At 37.4% G+C, this 24,179-nt stretch overlaps 1 protein-coding gene across 1 annotated transcript in view; it reads left to right on the top strand.

Moving 5' to 3' along the window:
- The first annotated feature begins 1,579 nt into the window (after positions 1 to 1,579).
- The window catches only part of PLS3 (plastin 3), a 74,763-nt gene continuing 52,163 nt past the window's right edge, over positions 1,580 to 24,179 (top strand). Inside the window, exons 1-2 of the mRNA XM_006901581.1 lie at positions 1,580 to 1,656; positions 18,268 to 18,431. Coding sequence (XP_006901643.1) covers positions 1,584 to 1,656; positions 18,268 to 18,431 — 237 coding nt within the window. The 5' untranslated portion in view covers positions 1,580 to 1,583. The remainder of the gene's footprint in view (positions 1,657 to 18,267; positions 18,432 to 24,179) is intronic.

Here is a 24,179-nt window from a genome sequence, read left to right as displayed (position 1 = left end):
GCTTTGATACAGAAAAATGTATTTTCCCAGAGATCAGGAGGCTAGAAGCCCAAATTCAGGCTACTGACTCCCGGGTAAGGCTTTCTAGTTCAATGTTAACCCTGGAGAAAGGTCCTTGTTACCTCACATGGCCTGGGAATTTCTCTAACACTGACCTCTGTTTGCTCCCTTGCTTGTCTAATCACTCTCATATCTCTACACAGATTGATCTAAAGCAGACCCTCTCTCTAGTAGTAAAGGGAGTTCTAGTAATGTAGTTCATGATGATGAATTGTAGTGCTAATCCAAAGGCGATGCCTCTGTGGCTTGCCCACCAGGTCTCTTGCCTGAGTGTCATTTTCAGCCTCCAAAATCTGCATTAGAGAGTAAGCTGTGAGTTCCTGCTTGACCCAACAGCAACGGGAGAGTTGAAAGAGATGCCAGCACAGCTAACTAACAGAGAAGACCCAATCCCAAATGGGATTATAACTCTTGGTGTAGAGTTTACAATTTATAACAGTTATTCCCACCCCCCACCCCACCCCCCACACACTTTATTTTTGTATTGGTTTGCATACACAATTCATATACATTGTGTATCATTCACATACATTGCATTTCACACAACAGCACCTATTTTTGGCGGGCACATCTCAAACCATTATAAAAGTGAACTCAGATAATAAGTTATAAGCACATAGATACATATATTAACGCATATTTGTGTGTCAAAGGCAAGTACAGATTTATTTGCTCTTGATCCTTTTTTAATTGAAGTGGGAGGTAACAGTATGCTATTTAAAAATTTCCCAGGGAGTGATTTTCCAGGGTTTAATGGGGGCAGGGAAGGGACAAAGCAAGGATGGTGAGACCTCGTCGTGCATACTTTGGTCATGTTTATCAGGAGTCCCTGGAGAAAGACATCATGGTTGATGGAATAGACCAAGCCAGGATAAATCCACTGAGAATCAATTCTGACCCTCTCTTGGGTTTCTGAGGCTATAAATCTTAATGGGGAGGAGACCACCCAACCTTCTCCCACAAACAGCTAGTAGATTGGAATGGCTACCTTATTGATTAGCAGAACAGCTATGCTCTATTGCACCCTAGCTTCAGGTAAAAGAGAGGAATGATAAAAAAAAAAAAGAGTAAGAGCCCCAGGATGTAAACTGAAACAGCAGAGATTGTGATGATGACATGGAATTAGAGTATTATTCTTTAAGGTATGTGGTCTCTTTGATAACTCAATAACACTAAACAACATAATTGTTTCTTTTAGCTTTTCAGCATTTAATCAGCAATTACTATGATATATATGTTTCCCGTCATTGTTACCTTCACCCTTCTTTTTTCCTTGAAAAGTAGACTAAAAGATATTTACTTCTGAATAGCTTGGTAAATGAGGACTTAACGTTTGTTGAATTTCTTTATTATGGCTACAACTACAGATAAAGCCACCTCATTAGATTATTTTAGAGTTTGCTGTTCTGTTTAAATTATACCCAAGATGAGAATGTAGAAAGAATGCTTATAAAATATTCATCACAAACTCTTTCTTTAAAAAAAAATCCTGAAACTCTTGGTTTCTCTACAGATCTCATTTAATGGATGAGATGGCGACCACACAGATTTCAAAAGATGAGCTTGATGAACTCAAAGAGGCCTTTGCAAAAGTTGGTATGTATTTTTTTGTAGTGTAATTATAATAATGCTGTTTTTATTGGTTCTCAATAAAAGTTATTTTAATAAAATTGCATGAATACCTAGTCAGTCACAACTTTAGGGCAAAATAGATAGAATGAAGTTTAGGAAGCTTAACTGCAAACTATATTCTTTAATTATTTGAAATACAATTTTTAACCCAGAATATCACTCCTTAACTAGGATATGCTTTGTGTCCTGAAATGTATATAACAAATTCTATAGTATTGTTGTATTTTGTTTTATTCTGAGGAAAGAGTGAGAAGATTTCAATAATTCCAAAATAAGGTATGACCTTTCCCTCAGAATAAAAAGGCTAAGAACTATTATTAGATGATGCTTTGCCCTTCCTTAATTAATATAATTTTATTTCTTTATTTAAAAATCTTTGTTAATGGAGATTTTTCTACTTCATAACATTAAATTTTTACACCAATATAAGACATCACAATGTTATTTATCCAATAACATTGTATAACTCTTAACATGTCTTATTTATGTATCGTATTTACATTCCAGATCTTGGAGCTTTAATAAGTCAATGAAATATTGAAAGCATAGTAAGAACAGGCTAAGAACACATTTCATGTATATAATATCATGAGTTATGAATAAAAATATGCTTACAGAAGTAGAGGTATGTCTTTGATTAAAGAGCATGGATATAGACCATAATTTCTTATGTAAATATGTGAATTGAACATAATTGTGTATGTGTGTGCAAGCAAGCCATTCATTAACTTGCTTTAGATATTAGTCTACTGTTAAAAAAAATACTACATAGTCTAAAATTGGAATAAAAATGACAGCAGGTGAGTTATTTGTTAACAGAGTATTTTTAAATCAGTCTCTTGCTCTCTAGACATGGTTTTATAATTGTTTTACAAATATATTTCCTTTGAATGTTTTCTTATTTAGATTCACCTTTCATTATTGGTGGCAGCTTAATTTGTTTCTTTGTGAATAGATTTTGGGATTGACATTATACCTTATTGTTTAATCTGCAGTGTCTAATGAGCTCTCATACCTATTGCTGGATACTGGTTTTGCTGTCATGCACAGCATTATAGAAATATTTGTGTGCAATGGGTTTTTTTGGATTTGTTTTTGCCAAATTGCAAAACAGAGTTAGGTTGATAACTCTATATAATTTGAGGGGGTTGTTTTTTTTTTCTTTTTACATACTTTTACTGTTAGCATAAAATCATTCCTTTGCGTTGTGCATTGCAACAGGGTTTGGGTTGTTGTTTTTTTTTAATGTAATGTATACTTCAGCAGGGGTTTTTTTGTAAAACTAATTCAGCCATTATTTACCTAGTGGGATTGGAATACATTTATCAATAAAAGAGCTTAATTATTCATCAAGACCTTAATGGTAATAAAGAGCATTGACCATTACTGCCATAGAGACAAAGAGGATTAAGTCTCAGTAAGAGATGGAGCAATTATAGCTTTATCTGCCAAAAGAGTCATTGTAGAATTACTTTCTTATTTGAAAGCACGCAGTTGGAGGGTTTAGGTGAGGCAAGCACCTACCTAGAGGCAATATTTTTAAGAAACCATTGCCATCAATTCATAGCTGAACCTCCAGCAGGTTTTCAGAAATTATAAGGGAGGAAATTGCTCATCATTTTCCTACAGAGTGGCTGGTTGATTTGAACCCCCAGAGAGGCACCACCTTAGCAGTGCAACTCCCTACAGACTACACTATCAGAGCTTGTTAAATGCAGTATATTGGACTGTATATCTACTTAAATTTCACCTATATGTCTACTTAGGCATATGCTCCTAAGCTATGCAAATTCTTAAGTATGATATATGCTGTTTTAAAAAAAAGATTTCTAACAACTAATTTCTGCTAATTCTGCAAATCCTCCTTTTTTTCATCTCTCCCACATTATCTAGCTTGGTGTGGTATGCACATTGGCTTCACAACAAATGCTTCATTAATTGAATCCCAAGGAACTAAACATGATGTTTTGATATACTGGAATTTTGTTGTCATTAGCTATCGTTCCCAAAGGTTCATTGTTAGGATATGTTTCATAGTGGAATTTATTATTAAGAGTTTGAGCCATTATAAGGTAACACATAAAATTTCTTTTTCAGCATAATAAAAGCTTGTCTTTGTGGAATGTACTTGGGGTGGTGGGAAGGGTGTGGGGGGGATTGTGTACCAGGGAAGGAGTGTTTCTTTTACTTTTCAAAGAGAGGAGCGAACTGGGGTGGGGGGGGGGGCTGGGCGGGGAGAGAAGTGCAGCAATGAATGAATGGAAATCTAAAATCTCTGTAAATGCTCATTAAAATTATTTTAAAAAGGAAAAAAGAAGAAAAATGTGTTCTATGAACATTCTAACTAGTAATACTTGTTAAAATTTATGTTCTATCAACTGTACTTTTCCCAAGAATCAAAACAATCAAAACCTGTCTTCTGTTACTCCAACTCATATTACTTCTGGTAACAGGAATTTTGAGTGGGTATCAAAGTAAGCCAAAGATAAACAACTTTTTTTTTTATTGTGTAAAGTTTTATTTTTGAAAATGTAAAAAAGAAAAAAAAGCTTGTCTTTAGTCTGCTTTGCAGAAAAGCATTTGAAGGCTCAGCTGAATCTTTTTTAATTTCCTTTCATTCAAATATTTGTAATTTTTAGATTTTTTTTTTAGTTCCAGAACCCTCAGGCAACTGTCAAAGGTGTTAGAGAATTTTATTTTCTTTTTCATTAAGGGAAACTTTATTTTAAAAATAGCCTCTATAGCTTATTTTCCTGTCAAGGACAATTGTTTTCTATTTTAGTAGGGAGGATAGAGAGGACTACTTTGTCTCTGTCCAATTGTGACAAAATATGGAAATCATTATATGATTCCCCCCATCTATTAACAATAATAGCTTTGATTACCATCTTAGAAATTCAGCAAAAATCAGCATGTATGGAGAAAAATCTTTATAATTACCTTAATCATAGGTTTTGTTCAAACAATTCATAACTCTTTGAAACTCTCTTTACTAGCAATACATTGATTATTTTTTTATTAATTTAGTTTGTTTATTTTTCATTTCAATGAACATCTACAGAGATTTTGGAATTCCATTCCTTCATTGTTGCACCCTTCTCCCCGCACAAACCCCTCCCCCCAGTACATTGATTATTAAGATTTAAAGTTTAACTCTTCCTCACTTCAGCACGTTTAATGTTCAGCCTCAAGAACTATATATCATTTTTTTCATTTGCTTAGAAATTGCTAAAAAAAAAAGAAATTGCTTCCACTATTTTTCATTGGGATAGCAGAGGCTTTACTCTTATTTTTCTATTTTTCCTCCTACTGCATTATCTATTTTCATTTGAGCCTCCAATACTACATAACTTCCTACTTCTAAAGAAGAATATTTTATCATTTTGTGTGTGTGTGTGTGTGTGTGTGTGTACCATCAAATCAGATCTGACTGGTACAGGAGGAGATTGCCCCTCCTTTTCCAGCAGAGAATCTGGTGGAATTCGAACCACATACTTCTGGGATTGCAGTGCAGCTTCTTGCCACTAGGCCACCAGAACTCTAAAGAAGAATACTTGTAAAAATTATACCATTTAGGAAGTAGATATTTGACCAGCCTAGAGAATGTCTTTTACATTTGGAGACATTAATCTTAATAAAGAAGCTACAGGTTATTTTGACACTTTCTTGTCATAAAGACATATTCATGTAATATAAATCCTTACAAATTTATTTTCTTTACTCCTACGAACACCGTACTGAACAATACCTACTGAGGATGCACAGGGGTGTAATCATGGGATTGCACAATTTGATGGGGGGATCTGATGTGAGGAGCAATGTATATGAACTTTGTAGGTAAATCAGTGTGAAATTAAAAAAAATAAAGACTTGCAAAAAATAAAAAAAAACCCACCAGTAATGAGCCATTCTGAGAGAATTCTCTTTGTTGTCCAAGATCTGCAATAAAGTACTTTGGATCTTGCAAAAACAAACGAAAGAAAGAAATCACTGCAGCACTTTTGAAATAAAAGAATAATGGAGTTGCTTAAATGACCAGGGATAGTATGGGTGTGTTTCTTTGAGGTTGCCCACCAAACTTAGCCCCCAAAATTTGATTATGGTGATTGTAACTGCACCAGCACTTTCCTTATCCCAGGAAATTGAGCTGTTTCAAATTACTTGATTTTCTCTAGCTTAGAAAAACCACATCAGGATGATCCCACAAGAAAGCGTGGTGGTTTAGTTTCATTTGCTTTTGGTGTTCAGTAAAAATACAGCAGTACATATTTGTTTAATTATGTCTTAAAAAAAATTAAAACTGTAGGCCAAGTAAGACGTAAACAAAATAGGGACATTAAACGTTGTTCTTTCACTGTGCCTTCTGGTTAATGATCTATGGAATTTTAGTAGTAAAAGTATTGGGAGACTCTACAAATCTGATTTTGGATGGTGTGCCAGGTGGTAGCAGGACACATGGTACATGGATGAGAATGAAAACATGTATGGTAAGTGTGGGAACATGCTCATGTAAGCGAATACATACGTGCATGTTTGTGTCTTTAAAGTGTGAGAGTTGTGTCTTTAAAGTGTGAGAGTGGCAGCAGGGGTGGGGGGATGATAACCAAAGTGCTGGAAATTTTGTGTTTTTATAAAGCCATATTCTTGATTGCCTAGTTTCAGCCTTCTAACCTTGTGCAGCCTTCAGCTACACTTGACCAGCACCTTGGGGAATACAGTATTAGGATCAGTTTTTATGTAGCAGCCTGTAGTCTCCCCCCCAGCTGTGACTCATTAAACTACCTCTTGCATTTGCTGGGGTGTGCTACCCCAAAAGGTATAAGCTGTGAAATGCAAAACCCATATTTAGCTAAGCATCTGGCAGTGAATAAGCCTCTGCCTTTTAAAAAGGTTTAATGCCTAATGAAAGTCTGACTTTACTACTTAGATCTGAGGATGGAATACAGTCTAAATTCTTCTCCACAAGTCTTTTGGCTGTGTATTTTAAATCTATATGACGTGTGCTTTCATGAACATTCAAGATGCTGCCAGAAACAGAGAGGAGGAGGAGAGTGTAAATTCATTGTGGTTAGACAGACAGATTTCCTATGTCATTTCTTAAGTAAAAAAAAAATTGTGGAAAGCAGTTAAACATTAACTTTAATTCACTTAAACGAAATATAACTTTAAATCCAGTTTTATAGAAAGGATATGCCCATGATTGATTTTCTTCTTTTATGGCATAATGAGCACTGTCCCTACTGTGTCTTCATCCGAAACCCACATGCAACTTCTTAATGCAGAGAGACATAGATGGATTTTGGGTAACTAACACAGCACACACACCTCTGAGGGTCAGAGGGAGTACCAGTCTTTATATTGTTAGAGTTATAAGACAAAGTAACACCCCAAAAGATGTATTTGAAGTGATCAACTACACCACATTCCACTTGGCCATGGGCAGTGTAAAACAGCAGCTAAAATCAAAACCACTTGAATTCTGGCTCAGCTTTCTCCAGACAAGTCCTTAAAATAGCTTAAATAACAGGATGCAAGGGGAGGGAAAACATTTCCTTTTAAGGAGATGCATTCTTAGTGTGATTCAAACTTCTGCAGGAACACGGCTGTATAATAAGTTTATTTACTTTAAGGTTATTTGGGGGAGGGTGTTTGGGGAGTTAACTGACATTTGAAATAATACTTGGGATGAAAACACTTAACGAAATTTCCTTGAAAACAAAATGCAGATGTGAACCTATATGTTATCCTCCTCAAAAGAGAGAGAAAGGCAGAGGGAAGGAGAGGTAGGGTGAGAGAGAAAAGAAAAAGAAAAAAAATCAGTTGCTACTAATAGTTGGTGGTTTTCAGTAGGCAGTTTGAAAGACAGGCCTGTTTGATGCAGTTTTGAGAGCTCCTTGGCGACTTTTAAAGCTATAATGAATTTTCCTTTTTTCAAAAAGAAGTATACACTTGATCAGTTCATTGAAGTTTAGCTCTACTTTCATTTTAAAGACCTTTGCATGCTTAGGGAGTTTCCCTTGCTGGCGCACCCCTACTACCCCTGCCACTACATAATCATTTTCAAAAGTTCTAGTGGCCTAGTGTGTAAAGAATTGCACTGCCAACTCAGAGGCATGTGGTTTGAATCTAGCAGATGCTCCATAGGAGGAAAGTGGGCAGTCTCCCTCCAAGCTGTCTCTAAAAATCTACTGGAGGGTCAACTGTTTGTCAGTTCTGACTAGACAACAATGAGTTTTTTGATGTTTTGTTTACTTCATCATATCTACCTTATACAGATCATAATTTTGAAATAAAACACCTATGACAAGTGCAGGTGGAAACCCTAGAAAGTCTCACAGTAATATAATCTGTTCGTTGTTGTTGTTATGTGCCGTCGAGTGGCTTGCGACTCATAGCGACCCTATGTACAACAGCCCTAAACCCTGCTCTATGCTGTGCCAATCGCATTGTCTCTGATACACGCATGCCGATTACCCCTGTCACTGAATCAATCCACCTCATAGATGGTCTTCCCCTCTTGTGCCGTCCCTCCACCCTCCCAAGCAAGGACCGGACCCTTCTTATAGCATGTCCAAAGTATGTCAGACGAAGCCCCAGAATCCTTGCCTCCAAGGAGCAGCCCAGTTTAACCCTCTCCAGGATGAACCTGTTTGTTTTCTTATCAGTCCATGGTACACTCAATACTCTTCTCCAGCACCACAGCTCAAAGGCATCAATTCTCCTTCTCTCCTCCTTTGTCATTGTCCAACTCTCTGTTGCATAACAAGTGATTGCAAAGACCATGGCCTGTATCAGGCACACCTTAGTCTCCAGAGAGACACCATTGCTCTTCAGTACTTTGGAGAGGTCCCTAACAGCAGACTTTGCCATCGCAATACTTCTTTTAATTTCCTGGCTGCTGGTGCCAAGAGTGTTGACTGTGGAGCCAAGCAAACTCAAGTTGTTAACAATCTCAGTCTCTTCATCCATCCTGATGCTGCCAATCAGCCCAGTGGTGAGAATCTTTGTCTTCTTGGCATTGAGCCTCAATCCATATTGGAGGCTGCAGTCCTTGACCCTCTGCAGCAAGTACTTCGGGTCCTCCTCAGTTTCAGCAAGCAGGGTTGTATATAATCTGTAATGATGATTAATAATGACTTCCTAAAATTCTTTGAAATATCCTGAAACCCTCTCACTGCTGTCAAGTTGATTCCACCTCATAGTGACCTTCCATGGGGTTTCTGAGGCTGGGAAACCCCAACCGGAGGAGCCTGTCCAGCTTCCTTGCCCGCCGGAGCCACTGGAGGCTCTAAACACGAAGATGCTCAGCCCGTGCACTCTCAGCACCCCCCACCCCAGGCAGGGCCACCGAAGTGGCAAATGAGACAGAAAGGGATTCCAAAATAATGGCAGTTTTAATGAGGAAATGAAGAACAGCTATCAAGTTGTGATTTTTGGTTTCTAGTTATAGAAAAGGTTTTCAATCTAGGGCTGTCTTAGAAGGTTAGTTTGTTAGTAAATTTGCATGTCTAAATCAAAATTCAAACAAGGGGAAGTTTATTATCAGACATAGGTTAAGAGATTCTGGTTAATAGTGTCAGTGATGAAGGGAGAGATTTCGAAAATGTCATTATGCTGCATTTTTTTTTCCTGACGTTTTAAGGCAGATCAGATTCATGATAGTATTTGAGGATGTGTCTTCTTTTTTAGTTTCCCTTCACCCCCCCCCCGGTTGGGCTTGGAAATAAAATTAGCATAAAACTCTTTAAAAATAATTACACACTATTTTGTCTTTCAAGTACTTTACCAGATGGAGGATTTTTGTGAAATTAATTGCTTAGCTGCCTTTTCCAGGCTCCTTCTGCCTTTTTTGAAATTGAAATTGTTTTCTTCAAAATATAAGCTTTATGAGCTCTAAGACTTTAATATGATTTTACAGAGCTAACACTAAAATGTCTTTTGAGTGCAGGGAGTGTACTGTACAAGTTGGATTAACATCTGCTGATAAAATATTTTTAATAGAAGAGGAGAAACATATATATAAGTTTATATATATATATATATATATATATATATATACACATGCTAGTTTACTTACAAAGTTTGTATACATTGTTTTTAACACTGGATCTTTCCCATTTCCTTAACCCAACCCTCCAGAGGCTTCACCTGTCAAATTGTGCAATCCTAAGATTATCGCCCCCCCTTTTAAAATACATCAGATGATACCATACTGAACTGGGGGAAGGGGTGGACAGGGAGAAAATACAACAATGAATGTGTGAAAATCCAACATCTCTGTAAAAGTTCATTAAAATTAATTTTTTAAAACAAAAAAAATTTTTAAAAAACAAAGTTCATATACATTGTGTTTCACACTATTCTTCATTCACATTATGTTTCAGACAGTCATTCTCATGCATCATGTTTTATAAAATTAATCACCATTGGACCTTGCTCATCTTTACCCTGTCTTTTCACCCGGATCCTTCCCATTTCCTTCCCCTTTCTCTCCACCCACCAGACTGTGCAACCCTATGTTTTCACCCCTACCCATCCTCACCCCTCCACTCCCAACTCTACCCACCTTGAGCTCCCTCCCAAACATGTATTCCTTCCATTTTTACAATAATGGTCTTATGCAGTATTTGTCCTTATGACACTAAGTTAGATCACTCTGCATAATGTTCTCCAGGCTCTCCCAAGTTATGTAGTATTTTTCAAAATCATTGTTTCTTATTCTACATAAGTTTAATAATTCTTTTCTCCTTCCAGTAAAGTTACAGATTAGATTTATCATTTTCACCCACATGACTAAAATTTACACAAAGAATTTGAAGTAAGAACAAGATTTAGCACAGATTAATTTTTCTGTCCTTGGTATCTAACACAACCCTGCCACAGAATGGATATACATTTTTTTCTGGAGGTTGATACATGCCAAATAAATGCCAAGAGGATTTATAAATCTAGAATGATGGAGAGATCCTGACTTGAGAACCATTCCTGATCGTCTACTTTGGTGGGTGTATTCACTTTGAAAACCAGGTTACTTATCTGAAGGCAACTGGTTAGGTACAAGATTACATATAGGGTACAGCCACAGTCTGGAACAAAGGGTGCAGAGAGAGGAGGGCTAGGGAGGTGGGAGAAGGAGGAATGTGTGCAGTAATGAAAACAAAACATTTTTTTAAAAAAATACTAAGGTGAATGAGATTGAATTTCACTGAAGGGTTCTTTCATCAAGAAAGGTAATTTCTTAAAGACTTGCCACTCAGTCTTTTTTTTTTTTTTTTAGTCTTTTTCAGTCATTTTTTTATTGCTTGTTTTGGAGTTATTCTGTTTGTGTGTGTGGTTATTTTTTTTAATGTTTGTTGTTATGTGCCATTGAGTCACCTGTGTCCAACTGCAACCCTGTATACAGCAGTACTGAAGGCTGCCCTATCCTGAGCCAGTGTCACTGATTCCAACACACCTACCCCCATTGCCCCAGTTACTGTATCAGTCCATCTCATCCAGGGTCTTCCTCACCTGCGCTTTTGCTCCACCCTTCCAAGCATGATGTTCTTCTTCAAGGACTTGTCTCTCCTGGTCATGTGCCCAAAATATGTGAGACACAGCTTCAAAATCCATGTCTCCAAGGATTTGTTTATAAGGTAGCCATCAGTCAGGGAGGAAAATGTTCAATTATTAATGACTGAAAATCTAACTTTTCTTAAAAAAATTTTTTTTAATCTCTACATTAAGTATCTCAGTAACAAAAGGATAAATACTGCATAGCACTGCTTTTTGAAAATAGCATAGACATGAGGTGGGATGGAGAGGGAATGGGGAAGGGAGCATACATAATGAACACTGCATTGGAACAGATGAGGGGAAGATCTGTTTGAAAGGGATAAATTATTATACGTCATATGTATGAGAACAGTTTGGAACAAGAGGTACGGGGAGAAGAGGGGGAAATGTGCAATAATGGATAAATTTTTATAAAAAAGAAAATCCAAATTTTCTATAGACTCATTAAAATCATAATTAAAATTATTTCTTAAATAAAGTAGCCATCAAGGATTAAAGTATCCTTTCTCTGCTCAGTGCCCAAGAATCAGTGATTCGACAAAATGTTCTCTCATTGCTCATCATACACAGTTTTTAATTCTTCTACACTGTGCTGGGCATTGAATAGGAGCTGGAAAGGATTGTAAAGTAGCCTCATCAAGAGATTTGCAACATAAAAAAACTCTGCCATATGATGACTTCGTATTCCTCCAGCTCCCCTTTAAATTTTCTTGCATGGTTACTAAAATGAACTAGCCTGACTTCAAAATGGAGTTTCTCCATGTACTTAACTTTATCTTAGTTACCTGTTTGGGTGACTACTTCTGGCACCTTTGAATCCTTTCACTGTGCTGTGTTCTGATAAATGGTCGAAAGAGGTTATTTCAGAGAGGGTACTTGCAAATTACACTACTCTGCCTTACCTTAACCTCTGTTTTACCTAATAAATAAGCCATCAAATCCTCATGGCCTTGGCCCATTTCATGTGGCTTGGAATCCATCATAGTTCTCAAATGTTTTCTTTGAAGCACCTTTGGCCTCTGCTTCTGTGATCTCACAGAAGATGCAAAGAGAACACTCACTGAGTCTAATATGCACAGTCTAATCTGGAATCAATGAAAAAAGATTAATAGAGTCAAGCAAAAGTTAGTTTTCTGTCAAGAATTACTAAAGGGGAGAACATTTTTATGGTGGAATAGAAGCATTCCTGTTTCCTAACGTTGGTGCAAAAGCAAAGAATTGTAGCTAAGGGATGAGATATTGTGGTGATTTCAACATTGTTACTCTTCAGTGGCATTTATGGGCATTATAGTCATACTCCAGCTATGTTGTGTTTTAAAAGAGGGGTATGTGTATGTGATGGAGGAGATAGATTGATACAGTAACTGGGGTGATGGGGGTTAGTGTGTGTGTCGGAACTGGTGAGATTCAGGACAGGGAAGAGTTCAGAGCTGCTGTACATAGGGTCACTATACATTGCAGATGACTCAATGGCACATAACAACAATAACATACTATGACAGATTTGGAAGCAAGAGTGGCATCCACTTCCTAAATAACATGCCTCCAGAAACTCTATGAACTTTAATAAATGTTGATAGTTGTAGAGGGGTTTCAGGCCTTTTGTTCAGAGTTGCTATGAGTTGTACTTGACCCGAACGCAATCAACAAAAACAACATGTGTATGTGTAGTTGGTGAGATTTTGAGCTTGTGACGTCTTCTGTACTCAGATTCGGAATTGGAGTGTGGTTTTTGAGCCAGAAAGGGAGGTTAGAAATCATGTGGTCCAAAGCAGTCATTTTAGAGCCTGGTGAGGTAGCGTGTGCTCAGACTCAAAGATCAGAATTAGTAGCCAAGTTGGCATTAGATCCATCAGCTATGTGGGAACCTTCCATTATGTCTCGCTGACTCTCTTGTAACAAATTCCATTTTAACTTTTTAATTTTATTATTATTTTTATTATTTTGTGTGTGTACCGTCAAATCGGATCTGACTGGTACAGGAGGAGATTGTCCCTCCTTCTCCAACAGAGCATCTGGTGGATTTGAACTGCTCACCTCTGGGATTGCAGTGCAGCTTCGTGCCACTAGGCCACCAGAGCTCACCCATTTTAACTTCTTAAAGAATATTCGGGGAACAGATTGGTGTAAGCATTGGAAAAAGTATGCTTAAACCCAAAGTGTATTTAAACCAAAGCATTTAGTCCATCAAGAATTGCTAGATTTTTTTACGCCAGTGCCACGGGATTACTTTGTTCTTTTGAGTGACTGGAGATGTTGTTGCTGGATTGACTTCCACATATGATCACATTGCTAATTAAGTGTTTGATGTATGGCATTTTTATAAGTTCAAAGTAAAGAGAGTGAAGATATGCCCTAGGGAAAGTAAGTGCTTTACCTCAAAGGATCTAGAAGTAATTTTTAGAATCGTTAGGTAGCTTAGGGGAAGAAGTTTTTAAAGTACAGAAGCCAAAAACACCAAACCTGCCACAAATGAGTTGATTCCTCCTTGTAACGACCCTCTGTGGGGTTTCCAGGACTATAAATCTTTATAGGAAGACACTATCTTTGTCCTCAAGGCAACTGGTGGGTTCTAGCTGTTGATCTTTCCATAAGCAGGTCACCTGGTCTTCCACTATAATTGCTAGATTTTAAACTAAAACGGCTTAGTTTCTTATGCTTTTTTAATAGAAAGACCATAATTATGTGGCTTTAATAAACAGAAACGTCTCCCCCCACACACACACTCTCCCATGTTTGAAAGGCTACCAGGGTGCCACAACCAGGGGAACGCTACTTCTCTGGCAGCTCTTTGGGGAAAATCCTTGTCTTTATCCTTAGCTACTGTTCCTTGGAGTGTTCATGTACTATGGTATCTGGCTTCCTCCATCTGTGCTTCCTTATCTCTGCATAATCTATTATTTTCCATGTCTCAAAAGTGAATTTATTTAAGACATACCCTGCACTGGTGGTGGTGCTGTCTGCCAACAGGTCAGAACTGACTCATATCTGACCCTCCATCAGGCTTTCAGAGGCTGTAAATCGCACCAGAGGGGGTTACTCACCTCTCTCCCATGGAGTAGGCCATAGACTCACCCATGTGCCTCTTGGTTTGCCAAATGAGATGGCAGTGCACCTCTTTGCTACTAGGCTACCAGAGCTCCCTCTGCTATAATAGGTTCTCATTAACATAACGAAGAAAACACGATTGCCAAATAGGATGAAAACCACAAGTATAGGAGTCAGGATTCAGACATCAATTTGAGGCTGACATAGTTCAATCCATGTTGTAGTTAGGCGCTGTCTTCTGAGTTCTGAATCATAACGACTTCAATTCTGTTTAGCAGAATTGCACTTAGGTGTAACATTAATGATCGTATTAAATAACTCCTAAATTCTGTTGTTGGATCACCTTTCTTTGAAATGAGACTTGAACGCAGTAGTTCATCAAACATAGTGATCAAAGGTCATCACACATAGTATTCAAAATTCATCACATGTAGTAACCAAAATTCAGGAGTTCTAGTAATGCTAATAGGAAAGCCCATGCAGAGAGAGATGCCTTGGGAGACAAGCCTGGCATCTGCTTCCCAAAAGTCACAGACTTAAATGGTGGGCATAGTTCAATAGTGATTAATTTTATAAAGCGCAATATATGTGAATGATTGTATGAAACAATGTGAATGAAGGAAAGTGTGAAACACAACATAGACAAATTTGGTATGCAAACCAATATAACATTTCTTAAAACCCAACAGAACTAGCAGTTCTATTCTGCACACATGGAGTCACCATGGGATAGAAATGACTCAGTGGCAACAAGCAATGTTTAAGAAAATTGTTTTACTCTAAAAGTCCTATTCACTTAACCTGAATCATAATGAATTTGATCAGCAGCCTGAAAATATTTATGAAATGGTTTTACAGAGCATATTCTATTTAAGTCATTAGCAAAAAATGGAATAAGAAGAATTGTCATTAAGGTCACACCTGGAAGTAAATCCAAAGTATATTCTATGGCTTGTATAATATAATCTCACTTCCTCCCTCACTGTATCTTTGAAGTCAAACTGTATCTTTATTGTTCTGTAAACCTACCAGATAAAAGTCTACCTTGCAGCCTTTGCATTTGCTGTTCCCTTCGCCTGAAATCTCTTTCCCCAGATAACCATATAATTTGCTCTCTTACTACCATTACACCTCCATTCAAGTAGACATAACCTGATCAAAGTGGCCTTTCTTGTCCGTTCTGTTTTAACAACACATCCATACATTCCTCTCCCCATGTTGCTCTAACCTAAGTTTTCTCAACGTTGGCACTGTTGACATTCAGAGTCTCATATTTCCATGTTGAGGGGAACAGTTGGAACATCCTTTGCCCTCCTTTCACCATTGATGGACATCAAAAAATGTTTCTACGTATTGCTGAATGTCTCCTAAAGCCGGGTGCCATAGCAGCCCTATAGTACAGAGTAGAACTGCTTCATAGCATTTCCATGACTAGAAATCTTGGAAAGCCCCATCTTTTCCCCACCAGACAGTTAATGTATGGGAACCACTGACCTTTTTGGTTAGCTGCTTTGAGTTTAACTACAGAGCCAATTGAGCACCTAACTATCTCCTTCCTCTTGCTATGTGCTGCTGCATTGGAACTTACCCTGCAGTGGGTTTTCAGAGGCTGTAAATTGCACAGGAGGAGAGTACCTCCTTCTGTCTCACAGAGCAGCTGGTGGATTTGAACCACCTGCCTTTGTGCTACCACTAGACCACCAGAACCTCTTGACTATCTCCTGTTGTTGTTGTTGTTGACTATCCCTTAGAGGAGTATAAATAGCCTTGCCAGGAGAGACCTCCTTGGAAAAGGACATCATGTTTGGAAGGGTAAAGGGACAACGCAGGAGAGGAAGACCTTGGAAGAGATGGATTGACACTGTGCCTGGGGTAATAGAGGCACAGGCATCCGAGACAATGAGATTGGCTCAGAATAGGACATGTTTCAGAACTATTGTGCATAGGGTTGCTTTGAGTCACAGGCCACTCAGTGGCGCAAAACAACCACCACTACCACTTATCTTGCTATGTTTTCTTCATAGCTTTCTAGGTCGTATAGCCCTGATGTGTTCACTGGCCGTACAGAGCTGACTTCATAGCAACTTCACTTCACTGTGACACTAATGTGCCAGATATGATAATGGTTACCCATGGTGGACAGTGTTCGGTGGAGCTTCCCAATTCAAACAAGCTTGGAAGCAGGAGTGGCATCCCCTTCCGGAATGGCTTGCCTCCGGAAACTATATTGTATGCTATATTTTATATTAATATGGTGGCCTAGTGGCAAGGAGCTACGCTGCAATCCCAAAGGCACGTGGTTCAAGGCCACCAGCTGCTCTGCAGAAGAATGGGCAATCTCCTCCTGTATGATTAACTGCCTCTGAAGACCCACTCAAGGGTCAGCTATGGGCCAGTTCCGACTCTACGGTACACAACAGCAACAACATCATAATATATGATTCTTAATCACTGTTAGAAAGTTAATTCTTTCAGAGAACAAGACTTAATTTCACTAGCTGCAGTTATCACTAGTCCTAAGAACAGTAAACAGTAACAACAACGAAAACTCTAAGGAGTCTTTAATGTATGAAATAAACTATTCACAGTGTTTTCTTAAATAGTGCTCTAGTCATCATTGAATCATTATTAGCTATTATTAAGATAATTAAATTTACATATGAAAATCAGTGAGAACATAAAGAATAAAAAACATTAGAACAACAGCATTTGAAGTTACTAATGATAGTCAAACATTTTTTAATTTAAAAAAACCTTGTTATGTACCCTTCAGTCAGAACTACCTCGTAGCTGACCCTCCAGCAGGTTTATACATATTTTCATATATGTATGTATGTGTGTATATTTACATATATATGTTTATATATATTTATTCTTATATGTGCATATATTTAAATATATTTATATGTTGTTGTTTACCACAGAGTCGGAACCAACCCTTAGCTAATCCTCTAGCGGGTTTTCAGAAGCAGTTTGAAGATTGCCCATCCTTCTCCCACGGAGCTGCTTGTTGCATGGCACCATGTTCCTTTGGTATTGCAGTGCAGCTTCTTGTCACTAGGCCACCAGAGCTCCCTTTATTATATATATATTTCTCCAAGTTCATAGAGTTTCCATCCATAGGCATGTGGTTTAGGAAGTGGAAGGCACGCCTGCTTCCAAGCCTCAGTCAATCAGAAAGCTCCTCCAAACACTGTCCATGATGGGTAACCATCATGACATTTGACACAGCTATGGCCCATTATATATAAAAAATGTTATGGAACTGTGCTGCCAGTGCAGAGGTATGCAGTTTTAATCCACCAGCTGCTCTGTGGGAGAAAGACGGAAAATCAATTCCTGTGTAATTAGTCTCTGAAAACCTGCTGGAGAGTCTACTGTGGGTTGGTTCTGACCACTGTACACAGCAACAACATATGTTTTTATATATATAGAAAGACATTAGAGTGATTGCAGCCTTCAGGATATTGGACCTCTTTCTCAATAAATTTTTGGACATTGCAAATGTTTTCTTTCATCTTTAACAGTTTCTATTTCAGAATAAGCATCTTGCATTTAATCAACACTTAGATATATATTCTGTTAAAACTTTAGTAGCACAAAAATAAGTTATTTATAGTGTCTTCTTAACTATTTACTTTATATAGTATCACATTTATATTTATAAACTATTGTAGTCTTTATGTTAGTTTATGTTAACTTTAAAAATTATGACAGCTGGTTGTTGCTAAATTTTGGTTGTGTTTTAAAACATAATCAGCATTAATTAATTAAATTCTTTACATAATGTAAAATTGTAGTCATTCAGTTATAATTTATAGTATCTTTTCATACTACCTTTGGTACCAAATGGGAAGAAAAAGATTGTTTAGGAGAGTTTATGAGGCATAGATGAAGAAAAATACACTTTTATAGGTTAATTTCTTTTTCCTTAATGATTTTTTTCACCTCTCCCCCTCTGTTTGTACAAAGATCTCAACAGCAATGGATTCATTTGCGACTATGAACTTCATGAGCTTTTCAAGGAAGCAAATATGCCATTACCGGGATATAAAGTCAGAGAAATTATTCAAAAACTCATGCTGGATGGTGACAGGAATAAAGATGGGAAGATAAGTTTTGACGAATTTGTTTATGTAAGTATATGAAAATTCACCACTACATGAAATAATTATTATTCCTTTGTCTAATGGGGCTTTAATTGTTTAAGTATTTTATTACTTTCCTAACTATAGTAGTCCTATTATAAAAATAACTTATAACAATTATCTCATTGAGTCCTTTAAATTTAAAAAAAGAAGAAGAAAGAAAAGAATCTTAACAAAAGAATTGACAAAATTACCAACAGAATCAAAGAAACACCACCATTCCGTCCCTTTTTTGGGACATCATTAAAGGGTATTTTCCTAGGTGCTTAATGGCGCCCTGGAACCACTCAGTCTCTCTCCCTCCTGCTCTCTCTCAGTGTGTGAACACTGTGCTCCCAGATATTAATGACCCACAGTCTTGGAAGCTTCCTGCATTGAACTTTTTGATTCAGAAGATGTGCTCGACTCTTACGGTGGTGGTGGTTAACTGCCGTTTTCTCTAGGATGATAATTTGGATAATTGAAAGTTAGACACGTATTGTTTAAGTTCACTGGAAGAGCCATTGTCCGTTTTTTGTTTTCTCCTCCATTATCATCAGACTCTCCTGAAAGTGTTAGGAGCTAATGTAATCTTTCATCTACTTCCCAAACACCCAGAATGGTCACTAAAGTCTAAATTTGAAGCTGTTAACAAATGAGGGCTAGGTTTTCCATTGTCATCTGTATTCATTCCAAACTACTTTAGATACATATTTATAAACAACTCTTGCCTCTTTCGTCAATTACAAATAGCATTAAGGTTTGCTCTTTTTTAAAATATCTGTTCATTTAAATACAGACTGTATTTGTAAGTATCTCTTACAATATATTGTCAGGTCATAATTAGCCTAGTCTTTCTCATAGACCTGGACGTCATGACTCTCCTATCCTCTATTTTTCTGCATTATTTTCTCTCCAAGACACTTGAAATGATATTATATACTCCCCTTTATAACCATGGATCACCGTTGCAGGTGAAATTCTGGCATTTTCCCTCTTCTTGGAATTAAGTCCTTTAGAATACAATGAGTGTTCAAGAAGCAAATTGACTAAGGAATGATTGTCTACTCAGCTGGTAGCATTTTATGAGGATGTTATTGTGTGAAAAGACAATTGTGTCATAATTATAATGGTGTATAGCTCTTGCCATTGTCTTTCGAAATACTGATTTTCTCCCCTACCATTTTTTATCCCCAGTTGTTGCCCAAGTCTTTTGTTTTGAATTCTGTGTTGAATAGTAAGTTGCAATTGATTTGCAATCTGAGCACTTGCATGCCTGATGGATAACTCGCTCCTCTTGTAATTGCATGTTTAATTGTGAATTTAAAGCAGCCGAAAGCACTAGTGAACTGATTACTCACACTCTTCCCCCATCTACTAGAAAGAATTGACCCTGAATTTTTAAATTTGCACTGTTCCCAATGTTGAGGACAAAATTATGAAAGTGTCATCAAGAAACACTGTCTTGAGGATGTATTTTTTTTTAATTTGTTTTGAAAGAATGAGCTTTTTAAACATCGGTTAGTGGCTTTCAAACGAGGACTTGTAATTACCTTTATTTCTACAAAGTTAAAGAGGATGCATAATAATATTGCCATCACTGGGCATCATTTGTTTTTTGTTAAAACACTAATGAGGACAGTTTATGTTAAAATATGTATTTTTTATAAAAAAATTAGAAAGAATCCATATGCTTACATTCTCATATTTCAAGTAAAAGCAGCTCAGTTCCTGCCACTTTTGCCCACATTACACAAAGGACTAGTGACTTTTTCCTCTTTTACTTCCATACTATTCAAGAAATTTAAAATACAAAGGACAGTATAATAACCTACCTGAAGTTTCAGAAAGCTATTACCATGCCCGTAATGAGTGGAGGGGGGAGGAAAAGGAGCATTTAATCACATTTCTGCCTACTCCCATCTCCTTTGTCATCAGTGAAATACATTATACATTTTCAAGCCAAATATGGTTGGAGCTTAGGTGTCTGAGAAATAGGAAGCATGTCATACTGTAAGTCATTAACATAACGAAATAGAAATAAACACGTTCTTGCATGTTGGTCGTTTGTTTGCTTTTTTAAAAAATTGCTGCTTAAGGAGTGTAATTATAAATCAGGTTACAGATGAAACCTGTTAATGTCCATTTTGAAGATAAACTTAAAATTAAATACTCTAGTAGATTTGGGATTTTGTTTCTTCCAAGTATTTAAAAATTACATCACTGGGATTTTCTACAGGATAGTAAGATTAATATTCTTCATCTGTACATGTCTGGTATAGCAATACATTTTTTCAACAAAAGTGGCTGCAATAAACCCTTATTTTCACAGTAAAAAAAAAAAAGTATATCCTGCTGTTGCATAATAATAGAATGTTGCTGACCAATTGTAGGACTTTTGATAATAGTACTGGCCCCATAAGAATAAAAGCTTAATTTAAGTAAAGCATCTAGAATAGTGCTAGATGTACTAATAATTCCTTTCTTTTAAATTTTTTTTTCAAATCTGTTTTCTTTTCACAATATGTCTACAGCAAATCCCAAATAAAGGAAAAAATTCAAACCTGCTACTTGGGAAACACTTTGGAAACTAGCCCCAAACACTGGAAGCCAGTCAACACTCTTTTGCAATTCTTTCTGAAATTTTTCCTTCCTCTAAAGTCATATGCCTCTGGATTGCTTTGGCTACTAGTCCTGTACTGAGCTAACTGTGGAGTTGTTGGCTTGTTGCTGAGGGTCAAATGCAGCCTTGAGGCAGGGACTGAGAACTCCTAAAATTCCAGAAAAAGAAAGAGAAGAAGATGTATAGAATAGGAGTTGAGGTTGCCTTCTGAAACATGTAGAGCAGGAGTTGGTAGGCAGATGATAAAGCAAATCCTTTCCCAAAGAGGCAAAACAGCACAAAAGAGTGAGCTCATTAGGATCACAATGGACAGCTTTGAAAAGATTCATTGAGAAGACTTCCAGCACAGTAGTCGGCCTTGTGTTATCTCCTATTTCAGAGGGTTTTGTTAAGCCAAAGCTTTACTCAAATAGCTTTTTCAGCCACTGGAGAAATATTCTTTTCTAAAGTCAAAAACTAAAAGCAAAATGAAAACTCTTCGTGTAGTAAACTCAAGTTAATAGACACATAACTCTTCAATGATCTTTTAGACCTTTAAAAAAAATCAAAAGAACAAACAGGAAAAATAGTATTTTTTTTTTAAAAAAAAAGCTGTTTAGAACATGAGGGTCATATAATTTTTGTAAGACAATTGAGTATTACCCATATTAATCAAGTTTGCATGCCATTCTCAAGCACCAGGATTTTCTAGAGCAGTACAAATATTACATTAGGATGTTATGGATATATTCGGATATTAGGCTATACCGATATTACATTAGAGAGTATTAAGCAGGAGAGGTTCCCATTTTATCAATTGAAATAGTTCTTTTCAGATCATTATGCTGAGTCTCAGTCCCATAAGATAAATACTGCATAAGACCATTATTATAAAAATAGAATGATAGTGGCAAGAAGCTGCACTGCAATCCAAGAGGTGCGTGGTTCAAATCCACCAGCTGCTCTGCTGGAGAAGAAGGGGCAATCTCCTCCTGTACTAGTCAGATCTGATTTGACGGTACACACACAAAATAATAATTAAAAAAATTAAAACAAAAAAATAGAAGGATAACTAGTTGTTTTGTGTCCCATCAGGTCAGTACCAACCCACACCTGGCCCTCCAGTGGGTTTTCAGAGACGGGACATCACCCGGGGGACATTGCCCATCCTCCCACAGAGCAGCTGGTGGATTCAAACTCTGTGCCTTTGGGATTGCAGCACAACCTCTTATCACTAGGCCTAGGACAACTGGAGAGATATGTATAAATGTCCCAAAAAGGAAGTGGGAAGGGGGCTAAAAATGAGTATGGGGGAATGACTAGAATAGCAGCGTTTATTACTTGGCAGAGGGGACTTGAATGGGTAGAAAAGATTCAATGAAGACTAAAAGGTCTGGGTAATAATAAGTATAGACAAATAGTAGTTCATGTTCTAGAATACATGTATATGAATGATTGCATGAAACACAATGTAATTGTAAGATTGTATAAAATACAATGTACATGAATGAAAGAAGGAAGAAAAAAGTCTTTTTCTTTCCCATGACGTAAATTTATATTTCTTTTTCACCTGAAAATGTGATTATTCAAACAAGCCAGTCTTAATTTTTCTTGTGTAAAAAGTTTTAATAATTTTTTAAAAATATCATTAAAAACCTAACAGTGAGGGAGCTCTGGTGGCCTAGTAGCAAGAAGCTGCGCTGCAATCCTGAAGGTGCACAGTTCGAATCTACCAGATGCTGTGCTGGAGAAGGAGGGAGGGATATTACTGTTTTTTAAGAAAACCAACCTAACAGCAAGTTGGGTTCCCACTTGACAATTTGCAGGCAGATTGTTACCGTAGGAGAATTCTTACACACAGTGTTTGGTTGATGACCTTTGTTACATTTCTCCCCTGCCAACATTCTCCCTGTGTTCAGTTTATTCCTTTTCTCGTGCTCTATTTTGCCTGTCCCTCATCTCCTCTTTGCTTTTGAGTAACCGATGACCTTTGGTCTCATACTGATTGATGGCTTTTAAGTAGGGCATCGATTTTAAGGGGGATGATTCTTTGTTTTGTGTGATAATCTCATGTCTTGCTAAAAGGTGATCTCATGGGTTTGGCTCCTTTCTAGGTTTAAAGAGTATCTCAGGGTGATACATCTCAGGGAATCCTCTGCTTTCTATTCTTCTAGTGTCTGGAATGTTTGCTTTGGGGTTTGAGGATTTTTTTCCCTTAAAAAAAGAATGTGACATCTGATCCATTCTTCCATTCTATCCAAGGCCAACGATTGTAAACCCTGGTCAGAACAACCTCCTAGTTGTAAAACACAAATAATCAACAAGGCAGTAGCAGGCATATAAGCCAGAGGGGGAATGACTTTTTGTTTCTAGTTATTCTAAAGCGGTAATGTGTTGGACATTTTTATGTCGTTCTAGTGACTTATGGTATGCCAGTCCTGAGGCAATACACACCTTTCAGGTTTTTATTGACCAGGGAATATTTTAGGGAGTTCTGGTAGCTTAGTGGTAAGAAATAGCACTGCCCACCCAAAGGTACTCGGTTTGAATCTACCAGCTGCTACATAGGAGACAGATGGAGAATCTCCTCCCATGCAGTTAACAGCCTCTGAATATCCACTTGAGGGTCAGTTAAGAATCGATTACAACTCAGGGGTACTCAACACCAGGAAAACTTTACTAAAGGGAGTCAGATGGTAGTTGATGTTTGGTACGTTTGAGTCAAGTACGCTCCATAGCAACCCTAGGAACTCTGTCCTATCCTTTGCCAACCTTACAGTCCCTGGCACACTCAAGCCCATTTCAGAAGTCACTGTGTCAGTCCATCTGGTTGAAGGTCTTTCTCTTTCACTGACCCTCCACCTTTCCAAGCAGAAGGAAGAAGATGAGTAAATATTGCCATTTCACTGAGTAGATGTGTGGGGTTTCTAAAGAGGAGCTTGGAGGACGAAACGCTCCCCAGTTCAGACTTGGTTGTTTTGCCAGGTAGCCAACGTGTTATGTAATCTTGGATTGGAAGTTAAGGTAGATTTTGTGAAATTAAAGCTGGACTATGAAAATCTGATTGTAAGTAAAAACAAGTTCTGGTAATGTGAAAATCACCTAGAGCACATGAGCCAGCTACACCCTATTGGTATTTAACTGGAGTCCATGTA

The sequence above is a fragment of the Elephantulus edwardii genome, unplaced genomic scaffold (genome assembly GCF_000299155.1).
Source record: "Elephantulus edwardii isolate Elephantulus edwardi_28Jun2011 unplaced genomic scaffold, EleEdw1.0 scaffold00336, whole genome shotgun sequence".
NCBI lineage: Eukaryota > Metazoa > Chordata > Mammalia > Macroscelidea > Macroscelididae > Elephantulus > Elephantulus edwardii.
This window is presented reverse-complemented; position numbering and strand designations above follow the sequence as displayed.